Source organism: Colobus angolensis, unplaced genomic scaffold (assembly GCF_000951035.1).
Source record: "Colobus angolensis palliatus isolate OR3802 unplaced genomic scaffold, Cang.pa_1.0 Scaffold7, whole genome shotgun sequence".
In the NCBI taxonomy this organism is placed as follows: domain Eukaryota; kingdom Metazoa; phylum Chordata; class Mammalia; order Primates; family Cercopithecidae; genus Colobus; species Colobus angolensis.
Genome location: NW_012120709.1, coordinates 20,277,957 through 20,297,428, shown reverse-complemented (window position 1 = coordinate 20,297,428; position 19,472 = coordinate 20,277,957). Strand labels below are relative to the sequence as shown.

Sequence of the window (19,472 nt, the reverse complement as noted above, 5' to 3'; positions counted from 1 at the left end):
CAAAGGACAAAAGGACACTCTGTGAATTTAATGAAGGGTAGTTAAGACCATAGCATCAATGCTAGATGGAGAAAGAAATGACGATAGGAAGGAACTGATTGTTAGGGAGCCAGGAAGGAGATCAATTTGCTTGGGCCCCTGCTGAAGTCAAAGAACAGGTATCTATCCTGCAGGTAATCGGACACAAAGAAGACATGTAATGGTTGCAGAGTGAGCTTTTCTGAACGTGTAATCTGCGAACTGACACCTTTCATGTGTTTGGCGTATTTTGGGTGCAGACTGGGATGTGGGTGTAGATAGAGATGGAGTGGAGGAATGTGTCACTAGAGATGGGATGCTCAAGAAGCTGAGAGATCTCCAGGCTGGATGCATGCGAGCTCCCTCAGCAAACGATTGAACACCTGTTCTACGTCTAGCAGTGTTCTAGGCCCTTGATATAGGAGTGAACAAAACAAAGACAGCTGTGCCCACATGGAATGTGAATTCTCATGAAGTGAGATAGAAAATGAACAGTAAACTAAAAACTAACAGAATGATGAACTAGCTAAATAAAATGTGTATAATAATACATTAGACTGTGATTGGTCCAGTGGAAAAAAAAGCAAGGTTACAGAGATTGGAACTGCAGGAGTGGTGGGAACAGGTTGCAGTATTGACTGTGGTTTTGGATGAGCCTCACTGAGGTGGGGAAGGGGGTGAGACTAGCAAGGGAGTGAACCAGGCATCTATTGGGATAAAAAATCACTCCAGGTAGAGGAACACATAGATCAATGGCTTCATGGTGGGAATGGGCTTGATGTGTTCAGGGAACATGCTGGAGTCCAAGTGGCTGGATGCTAAGAGCAAAGGGAGGGTCACTGGAGAGGAGGTTCTGAGTGGACAGGGAGTCACTGAAGATCCCCAGTGGCAGACTGATCAACTCTGGCTCAAGTATTAAGAGGCTCCCTCTGGCTCCTGTGGTGAGATAAGGATGGAGGGGCAAGGATGCACGGGGAGAGACCCATGGCTGTCATCCATGGGGAGTGATGGTGACTCGGACTGGACTGGTAGCCCTGGAAATAGAAAAGAGTTGGGGTTCTTGATTTATTTTCAAGGCAGCACTGACAGGATGTCCTCAGGGATTGACTGAAGTCACCTAGGAGGATGTCAGGACTTGGGAGAGTGAGGAAAGCCGTTCCTAGATGACAGTATTGAGTGAATCGGGAGCTTTATTTTTGCCATATTAGCGAGGTAGTTACAAGGAGCTGCGTGGCAGTTGTGAGCAAGTGTGAGTTGGTGAAGGGAAGTTCTGGAAGCAGAGAGACCATGTGCTGTGGTGCAAGTGAGCGGCGATGGGAGTTGGATTAGAGCAGTTGATGGGGCGCCGATAGGGAGAAAGCAGTTAGGTTATAAAGAGCACCCAGAGGCAGAAGCCAAAGGACTTGTTACTTATTAGATGTGAATGGCTAGGAGAAAGATTCAAGGATTTTTCTACAGTTCTAAACTTTGGTGACTAGGGGAGGAGGATGTAATGAAGTGATGCAGAAAACACAGAAGCAGCAGCAGTTGGATAGGGAATAAATTGGGAGATGTGCATAGTATTAGCGCACACTTAATGTGATTTTTTTTTTTTTTTGATCTTTTTTGTTTTTTGGTGTGTGTGTTTTTGAGGCAGAGTTTCACTCCTGTTGCCCAGGCTGGAGTGCCATGGCACAATCTCAGCTCACCGCAACCTCTGCCTCCCGGGTTCAAGCGATTCTCCTGCCTCAGCCTCCCGAGTAGCTGGGACTACAGGCACGCCACCACACCTGGCTAATTTTGTATTTTTAGTAGAGATGGGGTTTCTCCATGTTGGTCAGGCTGGTCTCGAACCTGACCTCGGGTGATCCGCCAGCCTCAGCCTTCCAAAGTGTTGGAATTACAGGCATAAGCCACCACTTCCAGCCTAATGTGGTTTTTAAGAATAATGGCAAAGCCTGATTTTCGTGATGGTGAAGAGGTGGAGTTAAGTGGCTGAGAATGTAAAGCCATTTTTCTCACAGCAGAATAGAAACTCAAGAATGTCACAGGGTAGCCAGCAGAGTAGGAATGCAAGTGTGTTAGGTAGACAGGTGAGGTGGAAGAGAAGAGAGTGACTGAGGATAGAGCTCACCAGCCAAGTCCTGGTTCCGGAGAGAACTTGGGTGCAACATGACCCGGGTTTACACTCCAGTCCAGGTGAACACTCACCCTGTTGGCTGAATCCCACCGCAGCTTGTGTTAGAGTGAGGGAAGCCAGAGAGGTGCACATGGGCTTTAGTCAGGTACCGACACTTGGATTCTTTGGATGACATTAGGAAATATACCTGGGGCTTTTGGAATACCAAGAAGATGTTTTATTTAGTTCTAATTCCAAAGTTTTGCCTATTATTTACCTAGGATGCTTCTTCAAGAGTTCCACCGTGCAGGCCTGAGGGGGTTTTCATTTGAGGAGCGTGTTGGGATGAGGAGTTATATATTCATACAGGAGATATTTTTAAAGAAAATTAACTTATGAAAGGTATTCATAGTAGAAAAATGTGATTTGCAAATAATAAAAAGAATCCCTCTCTCCAGTTCTACCATCTGCTGTTAAACTTTAAAAAAATGCAATATTATGACAAGGAGTGGATAATAGTAAACACTGCTATACTAACCACCTGGCTTAAAAAGTTAATGTTACAAATTTCTGTTCTATTGAGTTCCTGTTGTGACATCTTTCCTTTCCCACAGACATAACCACACTTGGATGTATCCCTGAGCAATATGTAGTATTTGTTTTACATGTTGTTAAACTTAATATAAGCAGTATAATACTGTTTTTCTGTAAGTTTTTATCACTCAAAATGTAGTTTTGAGGTTTACCCATGTTGATACACATAGCTCTTGTTTTTTTCATTTTCACTTTATATAGTAGGTCATTTTATAAACACTTTTTACAATATTATTTCAATGACTGCTTAATAGTCTATTGTGTAAACACAGTATAGTGTATTTAAACTGCTGCTTTTGGCTGGGCTTGGTGGCTTGTGCCTATAATCCCAACACTTTGGGAGGCCAAAGGAGCAGATCGCTTGAGCTCAGGAGGTTGAGACCAGCCTGGGCAACATAGGGAGACCTGGTCTCTACAAAAACAAAACAAAAAACAAAAACTGCTCCTTTTGTTAGACATTAGGTTGTTTCAATTTTTTCCTAAAGTATTAATATTCTTTGAGCTAATTTTTTGTGCACAACCATTATTTCTTTAGAAATAACATAAGTCGGGGAGTGGGGGTGGGGATTTTTTTTCATTATCTTTCCTCTTTTGAGTCTTCTCTGCCTTTTCTTTTCCTCTCTCTTTATTTTCTTCCTTTTATAAAAAAATATAATAAAATACAAGTTCTTTTAAAAAGAAAAAAAAAAAAAAAAAGAAATAACATAAGTCGAATTGCCAGGTTGATAGTTTTACATACTTTTAAATATGAAATAAAATATTTAAAGTGAAAAATACATATGTTGCTGCAGTTATTTTCAGGAAAGGCTGTGAATCCCTTTCTTTCTTTATTTCAGTCTCTCTTTCAATTGCCTGAATTTCGAAGACTGGTTCTCAGTTATAGTCTGCCACAAAATGTACTTGAAAATTGTCGAAGTCACACAGTAAGTTGGTGTCAACGAATTTCTTCACTGTTATTTAGTCCTTTTCATCCCTAAGGCTTCCAGATTTTTGCCTAAAGCTGATACCCGTCATATTCTTTGGCCTGTGCTAATATTTGTTTTCATTTCTAAATGGCTCGTTTTCCTTTTTTGGGATAACATATAAGGGTATGCAAAAATGTAAAATTAAGTAGGAATAAAATGAGAAAAACAGTTCCAAGAATATGTGGATGGGGAGACCCCAAATACTGTTGTGCTTGTTGTATCCTTTCTCTTCCTGAGCTGCTCAGGTGATGTAATGCTGGAGAGATGCCCTGATGCCGGAGACCTGAGCCTTCTTTGTCTATTTTATTCTGTTTTTGCCAAAGGTTGTAGCCTCCTCCCGGCGTTTTAACCCTTCCCAGGATTTCACCTTAGCGTAATGCGTTTTCTCCATGAGAGGGAGGGCAGCAGCTTCAGAAAGTGGACATTTCTGTTTTTCCAACAGTGCTGTCTCTCTGGCTTCTACATAGTTACTCTTCAGTTTAGAATACAGTCCTTACCAGAGTCCCTGTAACATATATAGCCCTGTGACTTTGACCTAGATCTAGGTAAATATAAATGAGGGCATGATTATTGAAAACTTTTTTTTCTTAAATGACCACTTTTCCCCTTTCTTTTTTTTCTTTTTTTCTTTTTGAAATGGAGTCTCACTCTGTTGCCCAGGCTGGAGTACTGTGGCCCAATGTGGTTCACTGCAAGCTCCGCCTCCTGGGTTCACGCAGTTCTCCTGCCTCAGCCTCCCGAGTAGCTGGGACTACAGGTGTCTGCCACCATGCTCGGCTAATTTTTTTTTTTGTATTTTTAGTAGAGACGGGGTTTCACTGTGTTAGCCAGGATGGTCTCGATCTCCTGACCTCATGATCCACCTGCCTCGGCCTCCCAAAGTGCTGGGATTACAGGTGTGAGCCACTGTGCCCGGCTCATGAAAACTTTTTTTTTTTTTACACATTCTGATTTTCTAAATGAGATGTTGTAAGAGTACATGTGCTTTGTTTTCTACAGGAAAAGAGAAATATCATGTTTATGCAAGAGCTTCAGTATTTGTTTGCTCTAATGATGGGATCAAATAGAAAATTTGTAGACCCATCTGCAGCTCTGGATCTATTAAAGGGAGCATTCCGATCATCTGAGGAACAGCAGGTACAAAAGAAGCCTTATTCTTGAGTTTGAAGTCACGCCTTGTCAATATTAATGTGGTACTGCTTTATTTTAGCTGCGTAACAAGCTGTGAACATGACTAAGCAGGACTGTGGGCACTCGTTTCTGACTTTTTTTTGCCGCAGAACAGGTGGTGAGAGCGAAAGCATGTGAGAGTGTGCGTGTGTTGCACGGCATCTGGCAGTTCTAAAGAGAAGAAGAAATAGTATTAGAAAGAATGTAGAATTATACAGGGGCTATTGATGTGCAAAGGAGGAGATTGGAAAATACCTCAATGAACTGTAACAAAAGGGATACCAAGAAAAGTAGTCCTTTGTCTGCACCTTTGTCTTGGAATGGTCCAGATGGAAATTGTAGCTTTAAAACTATCTAAATCTGAGTTCAGGAAGGAGCTTTTCTCAGCAACTTCTCTCTTCTAGACTTTCCTTTCCCTACCTCCTATTAAAAAATAGCCGGGCATGGTGGTACGCGCCGGTAGTCCCAGCTACTCGGGAGGCTGAGGCAGGAAGATCCCTGAAACCTAGTAGTTTGAGGCTGCAATAAGCTGTGATTGTGCTACTGTACTCCAGCCTGGGTGACAGAGTGAGACCCCGTCTCTGAAAAAATAATTAAAAAACGAAAACAAAGCTGTCACTAATTAGATCAGCTTCTTCTTCATACGATTTTGTTTTCATTCTCTATTTGAAGGTCCTACAGTTCTACAAAATTCTCAAAACGTTAAAGTTTTCTTTCTTTCTTTCTTTCTTTTTTTTTTTTTTTTAAGTTTTCTTTCTTTATTCAGATCTCTGTATTGTTCTAGAGTTCCTTGGGCCTTTTTCTTAAAAAGTCCTACTTGGAAAATTTTGTTTATTTTTCTTTCTTTGTCATAAATAGATGTGGCTGGAAGTAGTAGAGTTCCAGCTTCCTTCTAGCTACAACTTACAGGTTGCTTAATGCACCTTCTTTTTTATGTACAGTAGCTGGGTTTCAGTGTTCCTATGTTTTCATGATATTCAGCCCCCAGAAAGAAATGCTTTCAGGCTGGGCGCAATAGCTGATGCCTGTAATCCCAGCACTTGTGACGCCGAGGCAGGTGGATCATTTGAGGTCAGGAATTCAAGACCAACTTGGCCAACATGGTGAAACCCTATCTCTACCAAAAATACAAAAATTAGCCGGGCGTGGTGGTGTGTGCCTGTAATCCCAGCTCCTTGGGAGGCTGAGGCAGGAGAATTGCTTGAACCTGGGAGGCAGAGGCTGCAGTGAGCTGAGATTGTGCCACTGCACTCCAGTCTGGGTGACAGAGAGGGACCCTGTCTCAAAACAAAAAACAAAAAGAAAAAAAGAAATGCTTTTATGGTAGTATAATCTTAATTCATTGGTGGGATACGGATAAATTTTAATTTCTCTTGGTATTGCATCTAACTTTTATGCAATTTGTGCCTCTCTTATAGCAAGATGTGAGTGAATTCACACACAAGCTCCTGGATTGGCTAGAGGACGCATTCCAGCTAGCTGTTAATGTTAAGTGAGTGTTGAGGGTTTGTTTGTACATCCTTCCAACTCACAGTGGGGCAGTGAGAATTATGTGCTGGAAAGTTACTCTCCTTAAGTAGAAATTGCTGGTTTTTAACCACACCTCCTGGGATAACCACTGAGGTAGTCCTCATCGTGTATCCCTGTCACCTTCAGCTTTCCCCTCTGAGGATATAGCAGTCATCTAATCCTGCAGTTTTTTTTCCCCCCCTAGCTAAAGGACTATAAGTGTTAACTTTATTAAACTCAGCATGTACTATAAAATGTATTTGTAAAAAGGTCAAATCAACCTCTGTTGCGAACATAATGGTATAATATGGATACTTAAATTTAAGATCCCTTTTGAGGTCTACTTAGAATGTGTAGAGTAAAGGCTATAGTCATTTCAGTCACTCAGAGAAGTGCAATTTAGGGCACAATATAGATATCCCTCTGAGAAATCTGTATTTTAAATGGTTTCAATTCTAGGTAGAAGAATTGTAACTATAAAATGGTTTTGGAAACAGCAACTTAACATAGTTAGCAATTTGAGATGGACTTGTAAGAAGAAACTTTTTATTTCTATTGTATCAGAAAAATGTTTTGTATTTGTAAATCTGTGCAACAGAGTTCATTCTTACGTTTATACTACTTCTATACCTTGCATACATCTATCATTGGATATAGATGTGTATACTGAAAGCATACAGATACCTGTATTTGTCTGCATTTGTGACTCCGCTATTAGGCTTTAAGCTCCTTAAGTCCAGGGATTGGACCTTCTTGTCTTTGTGTCTTCAGAGTTTAGCACAATGCTCCAAAGAAGGTGTTCAAGAAGTGTTTGAACTGAACTAATTGTTACTTATTTAGATCATACCTGCCTCTTTGGGGGTTGATGAAAATGCACTATTTTTGCTTTTGAATGATGCTTGGATTTTATGTAGCACATATCTTAATCCAAACAATCCAGAATTGTCTCCTTTTCCTAAAAGCAGCAGTCCCAGGAACAAATCTGAAAATCCAATGGTGCAGCTGTTCTATGGTACTTTCCTGACTGAAGGGGTTCGTGAAGGTAAATTCTCTGCTCTGAATTTTAATTCTAGACCTGTGATCATATCTTTATTCCTGTGTCCCTTTGAGGAGGCAGTACAGTGAAAAGGCTTGAGAGTCAGCAGTACCCAGGTCTGAATATTGGTTCTGCCTCTGTTTAACTGTGGATAATCTGTGGAAGCTTCTGGATCCTCAGTCTCTTCATCTGTAAAATGTGCACAATCTTTATCTCAGATTTATCATATTAATACTTGCACAGCCCAAATCTGACATGAATGTCAGGTAGTGATTTTACTTAGTTTTCTCTGTGTTGCTTATTCTAATATAATACCGAATCTCAAAAGGTTTTATTGAGTGAGACTGCCCAAAATGTTTTTCTAGACTAGAGACTTTTCACTCTGGAGGCTTATCTATCTAAGCTGCATGCTAGACACATAATTTATTTTTAATTATGGAGAATTTAGAATACATTCAAATAGAGCAATTTTAAAACCTCCGTGAATACAGCCTTAGTCCACAGCCAGTCATTCCCCATCCCACCCCACTCTTACCAATCTGATACTCTTTTTAAAACAACCCAGTACCAATATGACTCTGAAAAATAGCATTTTAAACTATCAAATATTTAGTCAGTGTTCAGATTTCCAATTTGTTTTCATAATTTTTAAAAAATGGAAAAATTTATTTTTAGAGTTTGTTTTAATCAGGACCCCAGTGTGTGATTCATTTATGACTGAATATTTGTAGGCGCCCCCTCCATCGTTTTTTCCTTGAAATGTATTTTTTGGAGAGACTGGGTTGTTTGTTCTGCAGCATTTCCACAATCGGAAATTTTGCTGTTTGCATGTCCTCTGATACATATTTAACATATTTTAACATATCCCCATGTTCCTCTCTATTCCTCCTCTTATAAATTGGTAGTTGGATCTAGAGATTTGACTAGAGTTAGGTAAGGCTTTTTTTGGCAAGACTATTCACAGGTGGTGAGAAAACCCTTGATGAGGAAGCACATAATGTCTGGTTGTCTTTCTTTTTGCAGTTTTTTTTTTTTTTTAAAAGACAAGTTCTTGCTATGTTGCCCAGGTTGTAGCACAGTGGCATCATCATAGCTTACTGTAACCTTAGACTTCTGGGCTCAAGAAATCCTCCTACCTTATCCTCCTGAGTAGCCAGGACTTCAGGCATGTGCTACTGCACCTGGATAATTTTTATTTTTTGTAGAGACAGGGGTGTCACTGTGTTTTCCAGGCTGGTCTTAAACTCCTGGCCTCAAGTGATCCTCCCACCTTGGCCTCCCAAAGCGGTGGGATTACAGGCATAAGCCACCACGCCCCTGGCCTTTTTCCAGTGTTACTGGTTGTCAGTGTTCAGTGTCTGGATCGACTGGCTCGTTAGAGGTTGCTATAAAGGCTTAAGTGCATTTCTAACAAGCTGTCAGGAAGTTGCTGAATTTAAAATGTTGTCTCTGAACATGAGCCAGAAGATAGGCTTTAGATAGTCATAATGATGTCTTTTTAAAAAAGTCTCTCTCTTTGCCTAGGAAAACCCTTTTGTAACAATGAGACCTTTGGCCAGTATCCTCTTCAGGTAAACGGTTATCGCAACTTAGACGAGTGTTTGGAAGGGGCCATGGTGGAGGGTGATGTTGAGCTTCTTCCCTCTGATCACTCGGTGAAGTATGGACAAGAGGTACGTTGGAGATCTTTATTTGCTATGCCAGTGACAAAGCCAGTTAAGTAGGAGTGAGCTTTTGGGCAGACTAGTTTCCCATCACATATTAAGTAACTTTACACTTAGCAGAACTTGAATTTGTCATAAGTCTCTCATCAGTTGATGTGAGTCAGTGAGTATCAGTACTTTGATAAATGAAATTTTTACTAAAACTATGAATTTGAGTTACTCATGTAAAGGTTGTATGCTGCTTCTGATGTTTTAAGTATGATCAAGTTTCTCTCTTTCTGTTGAAGCCTACCTGTACCTGAGTAGGGAGAACCCACTGCCTCCATATTTTCGGAGGGTAAAAGTACAGTGATTAACTCCTATGGTATGCCATTTAGAATATTTTCCCTGTTATAGTATTTACTGTGCTCAATTGTAAATTCTGCCTTTGCTTTTAACATTTTTAAAATTTAATTTTCATTTGTTTATTTATCTTTTTTTTTTTTTTTTTCTGGGTTGGAAAGAAAGGGGGGAAGTTAAAGGGAGAGCATGGGTAGTTAACATCTCAGTATTCCAGTTGGGTTAAGAATTAGTGAATAGCATTTGTAACATAATTCTTAACACTATACAGTTGGGATTGTTCTCCACTGAGCATACGTTTTGAGACAAAACTGTGGCTTATATATGAGTCCAACTCAGTAATTACTATAGGAGAAAGCGGAGCTTTCCTGAATTAAAATAGGGAGCCTAACATGAGCCATATGAAAATACATTCACTGTAGAGCAGTGTTGGAACTCAGAGAGCTACTGCCTCCCTGGCTTTTCAAGGAAATAACTGATTCCTAATGGAGGAATTATGTCATCTGTACCATCTGTGCAAACCTGGTGCATCCTCTTACAAAAGAGGGAATGTTCACCAGCTGTACTTAGGCCTGTGAAGACCTGTATTCCAGGATGGGAATTCTATAAAAATTAAACAAAAACAACAAAATCATCATGCTCATTTAGATTTTACCCTGAGGTGGTCTCACAGGCTGTCTGAATTCACCTCATTATGCTGACAGGGTCTCTGAAGGGAATGCTGCTTGCACTTGTGGTAAAGGAAACATTTTAAAGCTGTTGACAGGAACCTCAGACATACAGGTGAATTGAATAGAAAAGCCAAATCTGATTTAGCTTTTTCTCACCTGTGATCCCTGACTGTTAAGTCTTTTTTATGTCAGTGCCTTCCTTCCTTGAAACTCAAGTAACATCATAGGTTGATTTGACTGGCTTCTTTATGAGACCTCTGTAAATTTTTGAAATTCAGAGATTTTTCTTAGACATTGAGAAATTGTAAAACCATGAGGCTATTTCAAATTTCCTTTGTACACATAAAGGAGATGCAAATTATGGTTAATAGACTAAAACAGCGTGTAATACATGTACACATATGAGTCTTTTTAGCTGGCCCATGGAGTTGTCTCTTTAGCTACATGCTGCTTCGATCATAATTTCATATTCTTTAGTTAGGCTAACTGTTTTCTTAAGTTTTTAAATCTCTTTTGAAACTGATGATGTAATGAGTGAGTTGTGTAGATGCTTAGTGCAGTTCACATATCCAAGGGTGGTTTCTTATGAGGATGATGGTTGAGTAAAATTCTGTTGACTGGCTAGTAAATTTGGAGTCTTGAGGAATGTTGAGCCATATTCTGTAAGAGAATGAGATTCTAAGTGTTCATTCCCTTTAGTGTTTGGGATAAAAAAAAAGTTCTAGTATGAGTTTGCCTTGAGTATAAGTTCTATACCAAAGGAAGAAAGTTTGATGAGGGATATTTTAAATCTGGCTATTGTTATTTACTAAAATTAATTTTTCTTTCTCTCACATTTCTACTCTTGACACTAGCGTTGGTTTACAAAGCTACCTCCAGTGTTGACCTTTGAACTCTCAAGATTTGAGTTTAATCAGTCCCTTGGGCAGCCAGAGAAAATTCACAATAAGCTGGAATTTCCTCAGATTATTTATATGGACAGGTGAGTTCTTGGCTAATTTTTTTTCCTGATGTATTGCAGCAGTAGAGATGAGCATGTACTTAGTATGCATAGGAATCACCTGGGAGTCATGATAATATGCAAATTTGGATTCTGTGAGTCTAGGTTGAGGGTCTTTGCCTTTTTCTAAGACCTCCCAGGGTTGTGCTCATGTTGCTTCTGATCTCCAGACCATGATTTGAGTAGCAAGACTTTAGGTGAAAGCCCCCCTTCTTTTGGGGGTAGGAACTACCTGAATTCCGGGGGTTGGGGGGCTCCTAGCAGACTTACATTATAGAATGTTAATTTTTTTTTTTTTTGAGACAGAGTTTTGCTCTTGTTGCCCAGCCTGGAGTGCAATGGTGTGATCTTGGCTCACCATAACCTCCGCCTCCCGGGTTCAAGTGATTCTCTTGCCTCAGCCTCCCGAGTAGCTGGAATTACAGGCATGTGCCACCACGCCCAGCTAATTTTGTATTTTTAGTAGAGACAGGGTTTCTCCATGTTGGTCAGGCTGGTTGCGAACTCCCGACCTCAGGTGATCTGCCCACCTCAGCCTCCCAAAGTGCTGGTATTACAGGTGTGAGCCACCGTGCCCAGCCTAGAATTTTAATTTTATAAAAGTCTGGTTGAGACCACTTGGTGGCTCACATCTGTAATCCTAGCACTTTGGGAGGACAAGGTGGGCAGATAACTTGAGCTCAGGAGTTTAAGACTAGCCTGGGCAACATGACAAAAATCCTGTCTCTTAAAAATAAAATAAAATTAACTGGGTGTAGTGGTGTGCACCTGTAGTCCCAGGTCCTTGGTGGGACTAAGGCAGGAGAGTTGCTTGAATCTAAGCCTGGGAAGTAGAGGCTGCAGTGAGCCGTGTTTGTGTCACTGCACTCCAGCCTGAGTGACAGAGTGAGACCCTGTCCCCAAAAAAAAAAAAAAAAAAAGAGAGGTGTGGTGGCTTGCGTTTTTTCTTTTCTTTTCTTTTCTTTTCTTTCTTTTTTTGAGACAGAGTCTTGCTGTGTCACCAGGGTGGAGTGCAGTGGCAACATCTTGGCTCACTGCAACTTCTGCCTCCTGGGTTCAAGCGATTCTCCTGCCTCTGCTTCCCGAATAGCTGGGATTACAGGCACACACCACCACACCTGGCTAATTTTTGTATTTTTAGTAGAGACGGAGTTTGACCATGTTGGCCAGGATGGTCTGGATCTGCTCACCTCGTGATCTGCCTACCTCCGCCTCCCAAAGTGCTGGGGTTATAGGCATGAGCCACCGTACCTGGCCTCTTTTACTTATTTTTTATGTAGTCATTCTTATCCCATGGTTTATTTTTAGGCATATAACCAGTGAGTTCTAACAAATATACAGTCAAATAACCACCGTCACAGTCAATATGTAGGACATTTCTAGCACCCAAAAGGTTTTCCTTGCCCCATTGTGATCAATGCCCTTCTCTCCATCCCTAGGTCCTGGCAACCACTTAATGTTTTTGGACCCTATAATGTTACCATTTCTAGAATGTGGCATTAGTAACATTAATATTTAGTAGGTACTCTGTTCTGGTTGTGTCCTTTCTCTAGGATAATGTTTTTGCAATTCACCCATGTTGTTTATATATAAGTAACTTGCTCCTTTTTATTGCTGAGTATTATTCTGTTGTAATATGTACTGCCGTGCTGTTTTTTTTTCATTCACCATTTGGTGATGTATCTAGTTTTAGGTTATTATGAATGAAGCTGCCATGTATAATCCTTGGCATAGATTTTAGTTCTCTTGGGTAAAATATGTACGAGTAGGATTGCTTGGTTCTATGAAAAGTGTATATTGAACATTATAAGAAATTTCCAAACTATTTTCTGAAATGACTATACAGTTTTCCTCTAGCAATGTTTGAAGGCTCCATTGGCTCTACATCCTTGCCAGTGCTTGGAATTATAAGTGTTTCTAATTTTAGCCATCTAGTGGGTGTGTAGGAATATCTTATTTTTCCTTTGATTTATATTTCTTTTTCCCCCATCGAATTATCTTGGCACTTTGTCAAAAATTAATTGAACATATACGTGGGGTCTGTATCTGGAGTCTGTTCTGTCTAATGCCAGTGGTCTAATGCCAGTGCCATATTGTTTTGATTACTATGACTTTATTGTAAATCTTGACATTAGATAGTGTGAATCCTCCAACTTTGTTCTTCTTTTTCAAAATTGTTTTAGGTATTCTGGTCTTTTGCATTTCTATGTAAATTTTTATCAGCTTGTCAATTTCTACCCAGTGGCTATTGGGATTTTGCTTGGTGGTGTTTTGAACTTATGGATCAATTTGGAGAGAATTGACATCCTTTTTTTTTTGGGGGGGACAGTTTCGTTCTTGCTGCCCAGGCTGGAGTGCAGTGGTGTGATATTGGCTCACTGCAACCTCTGCCTCCCGGGTTCAAGTGATTCTCCTGCCTCAGCCTCCCAAGTAGCTGGGATTACAGGCATGGTACCAGTACGCCCAGCTAATTTTGTATTTTTAGTAGGGATGGTGTTTCTCCCACATTGGTCAGGCTGGTCTCGAACTCCTGACTTGAGGTGATCTGCCCGCCTCAGCCTCCCAAAGTGCTGGGATTACAGGTGTAAGCCACTGCACCTGGTCCAACATCTTAATAATAATATCAAGTCCTTCAGCCGGACATGGTGGCTCACGCCTGTAATCCCAGCACTTTGGGAGGCTGAGGCGGGTAGATCACTTGAGATAGGGAGTTCGAGACCAGCCTGACCAGCATGGTGAAACCCCCATCTCTACTAAAAAAAATACAAAAACTAGCCAGGCGTGGTGGTGGGCACCTGTTAATTCCAGCTACTTGGGAGGCTGAGGCAGGAGGATTGCTTGAACCCGGGAGGCGGAGGTTACAGTGAGCCAAGATCACGCCATTGCACTCCGCCTGGGCGACAAGAGTGAGACTCCATCTCAAAAATAATAATAATATTGAGTCCTTCAATCCATGAACAGTGTTTAGCTCCATTTATTAAATAAATTAATAGAGATTTATTTAAGTCCTTATTAATACCTCTCAACAATGTTTTGTAATTTTTAGTGTACAGGTCTTGCACATGTTTGATTAAATGTATCTCTAATTCCTGCTTTTAATTTCATTTTTCATTTGTTCTTTACAAGTGTATAGAATAGCAGTTGATTTTTTTTTCTTTTTTTTTAAATTGACTTTGTGTCCTTTGACTTTACGAACCTCACTTATTAGTTCTGATGTATTTTTTTAGGTTCCTTAAGATTTTCTGCATAGATACTTACATCATGTGGAACTAAAAGGCAGCTTTACTTCATTCTTTACTATCTGCATGCCTTTCGTTTGTTTTTCTTACTTTATTGCATTGGTTATATCTTCAGTTGAATATGTAACAGAAGTTGCAAGAGTGGGTATCCTTGTTCCTGATCTTAGGGGGAATGTATCAGTCTTACCTTTGGGTATAATGTCAGCCATATGTTTTTCATAGGTGCCCTATATCTGATTGAAGAAGTTTCCTTGAATCTTTAGTTTATTGAGACTTTATGTCATTAATGTTTTAAAATATAAATTGTGTTTGTGGGATTATTTACTTAGGTACATGTACAGGAGCAAGGAGCTTATTCGAAATAAGAGAGAGTGTATTCGAAAGTTGAAGGAGGAAATAAAAATTCTCCAGCAAAAATTGGAAAGGTGAGTTTTGGACACCTTCTTGCTTAGAAATGTAAAAGACAATAGAATATTAAAAACAGATACTTTGTTTTTCTTTAAAAATTAACTCAACATTTAAATATTAATTAGAGTATTTTATAAAATAGCTAAGAAAATTTTGTGTCTAAGTGTGAAGCAGTCTTCAAGATCAGCTAGTATTATTCATAGGGGTAAATCGCAGTCCCAGAGTACTTAAGTGACCCAGAGCCACACAGTTACTGCAGTGTACCGAGGAGAACCTGAGTTCTGATTTTATAGCCCTTTTTCCTACTCCCCTTGCCATCTTCTTCACAAACATGAGAGAGGCAAGTGTCACAATGGTCCCGTCCACTTTTGGAAAAGCAGTTTCTGAAGCATCTAAGAAAGATAAAAAACAGTGCTTTTCTACCTAGTGCAGTGCTGATTAAAAGGGCTAATATTTCTGATGCATATAGAGTTCTTTCTCTTTCTGAGGAATTTTCACTTTTTTGATTGTTGGTTTTACACTATTTCTGTGGAATGATTTTCTGTAATTTCCTTAGGAGTCAATTTAATTTCTTTCTAGTCTAGATAGATCCCGTTGATTTTGCACTTAAGAAAGAGATCACATACACAGTCAATAGCTTCTCCTCCCTTTATCCACTTAACAGTTTTCTTTCTAAGACCACCCCACCTCCACCTACTCCCTTATTAGGCCATTAATTTCCCTGAAGGGCAACACTTTCCATACCAGGCCTAAGATGATCCTGCACTGTACCCCCACCGCTACCACTGTAGCTTCCACTCTTAACTCCAGAAGAGCTTATACAAGATATATTGTGACTAGTCATTTGTCTTAATAGAGACTTAAGCTGAAAACCCATTCCTCAAGTACTGTACTGGAAGTGATTTTCAGGACTCTTAAGTCTGGCAGTATTTTACTAAACCTTTAAGTTTTAGTGATACTTTGTAAGGCTGGAAATTTTAAATTATTTTTATAGAATCAACCATATCAACTGGATGTGGTATCATGTGCCTATAATCCCAGCTATATGGGAGACTGAGGCAAGAGGATTGCCTGTGCTCAGGAGTTTGAGACCAGCCTGTGCAACTTAGTGAGACTCCATCTCTCTCTCTCTCTCCCTCTCTTTTTTTTTTTTTTTGAGATGGAGTCTTGATTTGTCTCCAAGGTTGGAGTGCAGTGGCATGATCTCAGCTCACTGCAGCCTCCGCCTCCTGGGTTCAAGTGATTCTCCTGCCTCAGCCTCCTGAGTAGCTGGGATTATAGGCATGTGCCACCATACCTAGCTAATTTTGTATTTTTAGTAGAGACAAGGTTTCACCATGTTGGCCAGGCTGGTCTTGAACTCCTGACCTCGTGATCCACCTGCCTCGGCCTCCCAAAGTGCTGGGATTACAGGTGTGAGCCACCGCGCCTGGCCCCCATCTCTTCACAACAACATAAGAGACCCCATCTCTTCACAGCAACATAAAAGAAACAATGTTTTATAGTTCAAAAGTACCAATTTACCAGGGGACAACAGGGTATTCTGGATTTCAAAATAGAGTATGGGAGCCTTTTCCTTAGCATGATAATGCTATTGTTTTAAAATAAAATGAGACCTTCGAGTTGTACCTTCAGGAGGCCAGAGGGGCCAGGGAACATACTCCCCCACTCCCCCACCCCACCCTCACACCCTTCACCACCTACCGTCCCCATGTCTACCTGACTCCTCAGTCTGGATTTGGTGGAACCTGCTCTCAAAAAGGCATTAGAAGGAACTGCCAAGCACCAGATTTTGTTAAGAAGTGGCAACTTTTGGAACAGAGAGGCTTTCTGAATAAAAAGAACCAGCCCACTAGCAAGGCACCCAAATTACACTCAGAACCTCCAAAGAAAGAGGAAACTCCTAGGGTGGATGGCACTTGGAAGACCCTCCCTTCCCAGAAAAGAAGGCAGCTGCCTCCAGCAGTGGGTCAGAAGAGTCCCTGGACAGGAAAGCTGCAGTGTCTTGGCTGTCCCCTGCCCCTTCAAAGAATGCTGATTCTGTTGCAGCTAAGTAGATTTGCTGGAGGTGCCCTTCTAAAGATTAATAGCCACCCAACCCACTCCCAGAAGAAAGGCCCACAGAACAAATCCTCTCAGGTCAGCGCCCCACAGAACTCTACCCACACTCACTCAGAATAAATGCTCTGGAGCATCCCAGAAGTTGCCAAGGAAGAATAGTGGCAGTTGGCTGTGAGGTACTTGGACACAGGACCCAAAGGGCATGTTACTTTCTTGGTTCCATGTAGCACTGTCAGCTACAGTGGAGATGTGCTTCATGATGAGTACATCCTCCCCGGCCATACTGTGAACTGCCAGACCAGGTGGAGTGGTGTCCAGAAGCAGCACATGGTGAATGCCATGCTCTTTCAAGATTGCTCGTGGCATATCTTGAAGATACAGGGAAGATGGTGGTGGACATGCCATTCATGATGACTTCAAAGCCCTTCAGTACTTTCATCCGAAGTGCTTCACCAGTGACAATTCCCATAATCCCCTTCTCCTCCCCAACTAGAAGGCTGATTGCACGGTGAACGTTACCGTGTCTTTGAAGCGTCTCATCAAGAATCTGCTGAATTGGGACATCTGGGTTGGGAAAATAGGCATTCCTCTGTGGAAGACACCCAGGCCACTATGGATCTATACAAATTGGTTGAACTCAAGTGGGAAGAACAACTTGCCCAGAATTCTCCGAAAGACTGGTGGCAGTGGGGATGTTGGTGACATGGGGAGTCAGAAGCAGTACCAGGAGAAACAGGGAAGTAGACCAATGGACATCTCAACTAGCTCCACATCTTTGGAAGCTAAAAATGTTAGCAAGAGAAAAGTTCTACTTTAGATTTAATATCCATTGAAATTCCATCTCTGGTGTTGTGTCCTGTGTCTGGCTAAGTGTCCCATGGAAGGAGGAAACCTCCATGTCAGAACCAGCCCTGTATCTTTTACCTCTTACGTGGTGCTATCCTCAGGTTCTAGGGTGCTCTGTGCCAGTGAAGCATTTTGACTTTCAAGGGACAGGGCATACTGGGAAATGTAGTTTCCCAAAGTACCTGATCACTAGAGTGGCTGTATGGCTCATTTTGTGCTTCTTCTTCTTGAATAATTAACAGCACCTTCTTTCACTCTCAGAAGTATCCTTGTTTGATAATAAATTATGTGGTCCCATTCCTAACACAGCCTGTGCTTTTGGATCACAGTCTGCATCTAGCCTGTGCTTTTGGATCACAGTCTGCATCTAGCCTGTTTCAGGACATTGCTCGTTCTTCCTACTTGACTGCCAGAGGTGCCATCGCAGGTGAGGTTTAGTTCTCCTTAGGGTTCTAAGGCAGTGGAGGTGAGACAGTAGCTTGGAAATCAGCTTTTCTGATTTAGGAAAGCAGTCTCTTTCCTAAGGTAATAGAGGATTTATTTCATGTAGGTCCCAGTTGGTAGGTTAAAAAGGAATTTGTAAGGCCCGGTGTGGTGGCTCACACCTGTGATCCCAGCACTTTGGTAGGCCGAGGTGGGCGGATCATGAGGGCAGGAGATCGAGACCATCCTGGCTAACACGGTGAAACCCCGTCTCTACTAAAATACAAAAAATTAGCCGGGTGTGGTGGTGGGCTCCTGTAGTCCCAGCTACACAGGAGGCTGAGGCAGGAGAATGGTGTTAACCCGGGAGGCGGAGCTTGCAGTGAGCTGAGATTGTGCCACTGCATTCCAGCCTGGGTGACAGAGCGAGACTCTGTCTCAAAAAAAAAAAATAAAAATAAAAAAATAGAATTTGTAAAGTGTTTCTAACTCATTTACGCTGGAGGCTGCAATTTTTTGTGTGTGAAAAATAAGACCTTGGTGATGACCTTGAGCAGTAGGATATAACTCCCACAAGCTTAGCATTCCAGTAATGGAACACTAGGCATAAATCGGTTAATGGTTTTTAGTCTGGCCAAGCGCAGTGGATCACTTGAGATCAGGAGTTCCAGACCGGCCTGACCAACATGGTGAAACCCCGTCTCTATTAAAAATACAAAATTAGCCAAGCGTGGTGGCACATGCCTGTAATCCTAGCTACTCGGGAGGTGGAGGCAGGAGAATCACTTGAACCCGGGAGGCGGAGGTTGCAGTGAGCCGAGGTCATGCCATTGCACCCCAGCCTGGGCAACAAGAGCGAAACTCTGTCTCCAAAAAAAAAAAAAAGGTTTTAGTCTTTATCTTGGTAAACCAAGCCCCTAAAAACTCTGATTATTCCCTTGATACATTTTTATAATGGAAAAAATAAAATGATTGTAAATTTCAGATTTTTTTTTTTTAAGGTTATACATATCTGCTTGTATATGTGTGACACAGTCCTGGGAAAATATAAAAGAAACTGTTAATGGATACCATCAGGTAGTAGAACTGAGATGGAGGTCGATGACTTTTATGGTCTGTTTTATACTTTTTTGTATTTGAATTTTCATACCAGGTACATGCATTACTTTTACAGTTTAAGAATAAAAATGTTGGCCGGGCACAGTGGCTCACGCCTGTAATCCCAGCACTTTGGGAGGCTGGGGTGGGTCGATCACTTGAGATCAGGAGTTCGAGACCAGCCTGGCCGACATAGCAAAACCCCGTCTCTACTAAAAATATAAAAATTAGCTGGGCATGGCACCGCATGCCTGTAGTCCCAGCTACTTGGGAGGCTGAGGCAGGACAATCGCTTGAACCCAGGAGGCAGAGGTTGCAGTGAGCCGAGATTGT

At 41.3% G+C, this 19,472-nt stretch overlaps 1 protein-coding gene and 1 pseudogene across 1 annotated transcript in view; both read left to right on the top strand.

The window, feature by feature from the left end:
* Window positions 1-19,472, top strand: part of USP28 (ubiquitin specific peptidase 28) — an 82,414-nt gene that overhangs the window by 38,530 nt on the left and 24,412 nt on the right. The window contains exons 6-12 of the mRNA XM_011926775.1: window positions 3,547-3,633; window positions 4,675-4,812; window positions 6,264-6,337; window positions 7,320-7,396; window positions 8,915-9,063; window positions 10,919-11,046; window positions 14,633-14,728. Coding sequence (XP_011782165.1) covers window positions 3,547-3,633; window positions 4,675-4,812; window positions 6,264-6,337; window positions 7,320-7,396; window positions 8,915-9,063; window positions 10,919-11,046; window positions 14,633-14,728 — 749 coding nt within the window. The remainder of the gene's footprint in view (window positions 1-3,546; window positions 3,634-4,674; window positions 4,813-6,263; window positions 6,338-7,319; window positions 7,397-8,914; window positions 9,064-10,918; window positions 11,047-14,632; window positions 14,729-19,472) is intronic.
* On the top strand, window positions 16,423-17,474 carry LOC105501178 (annotated as a pseudogene).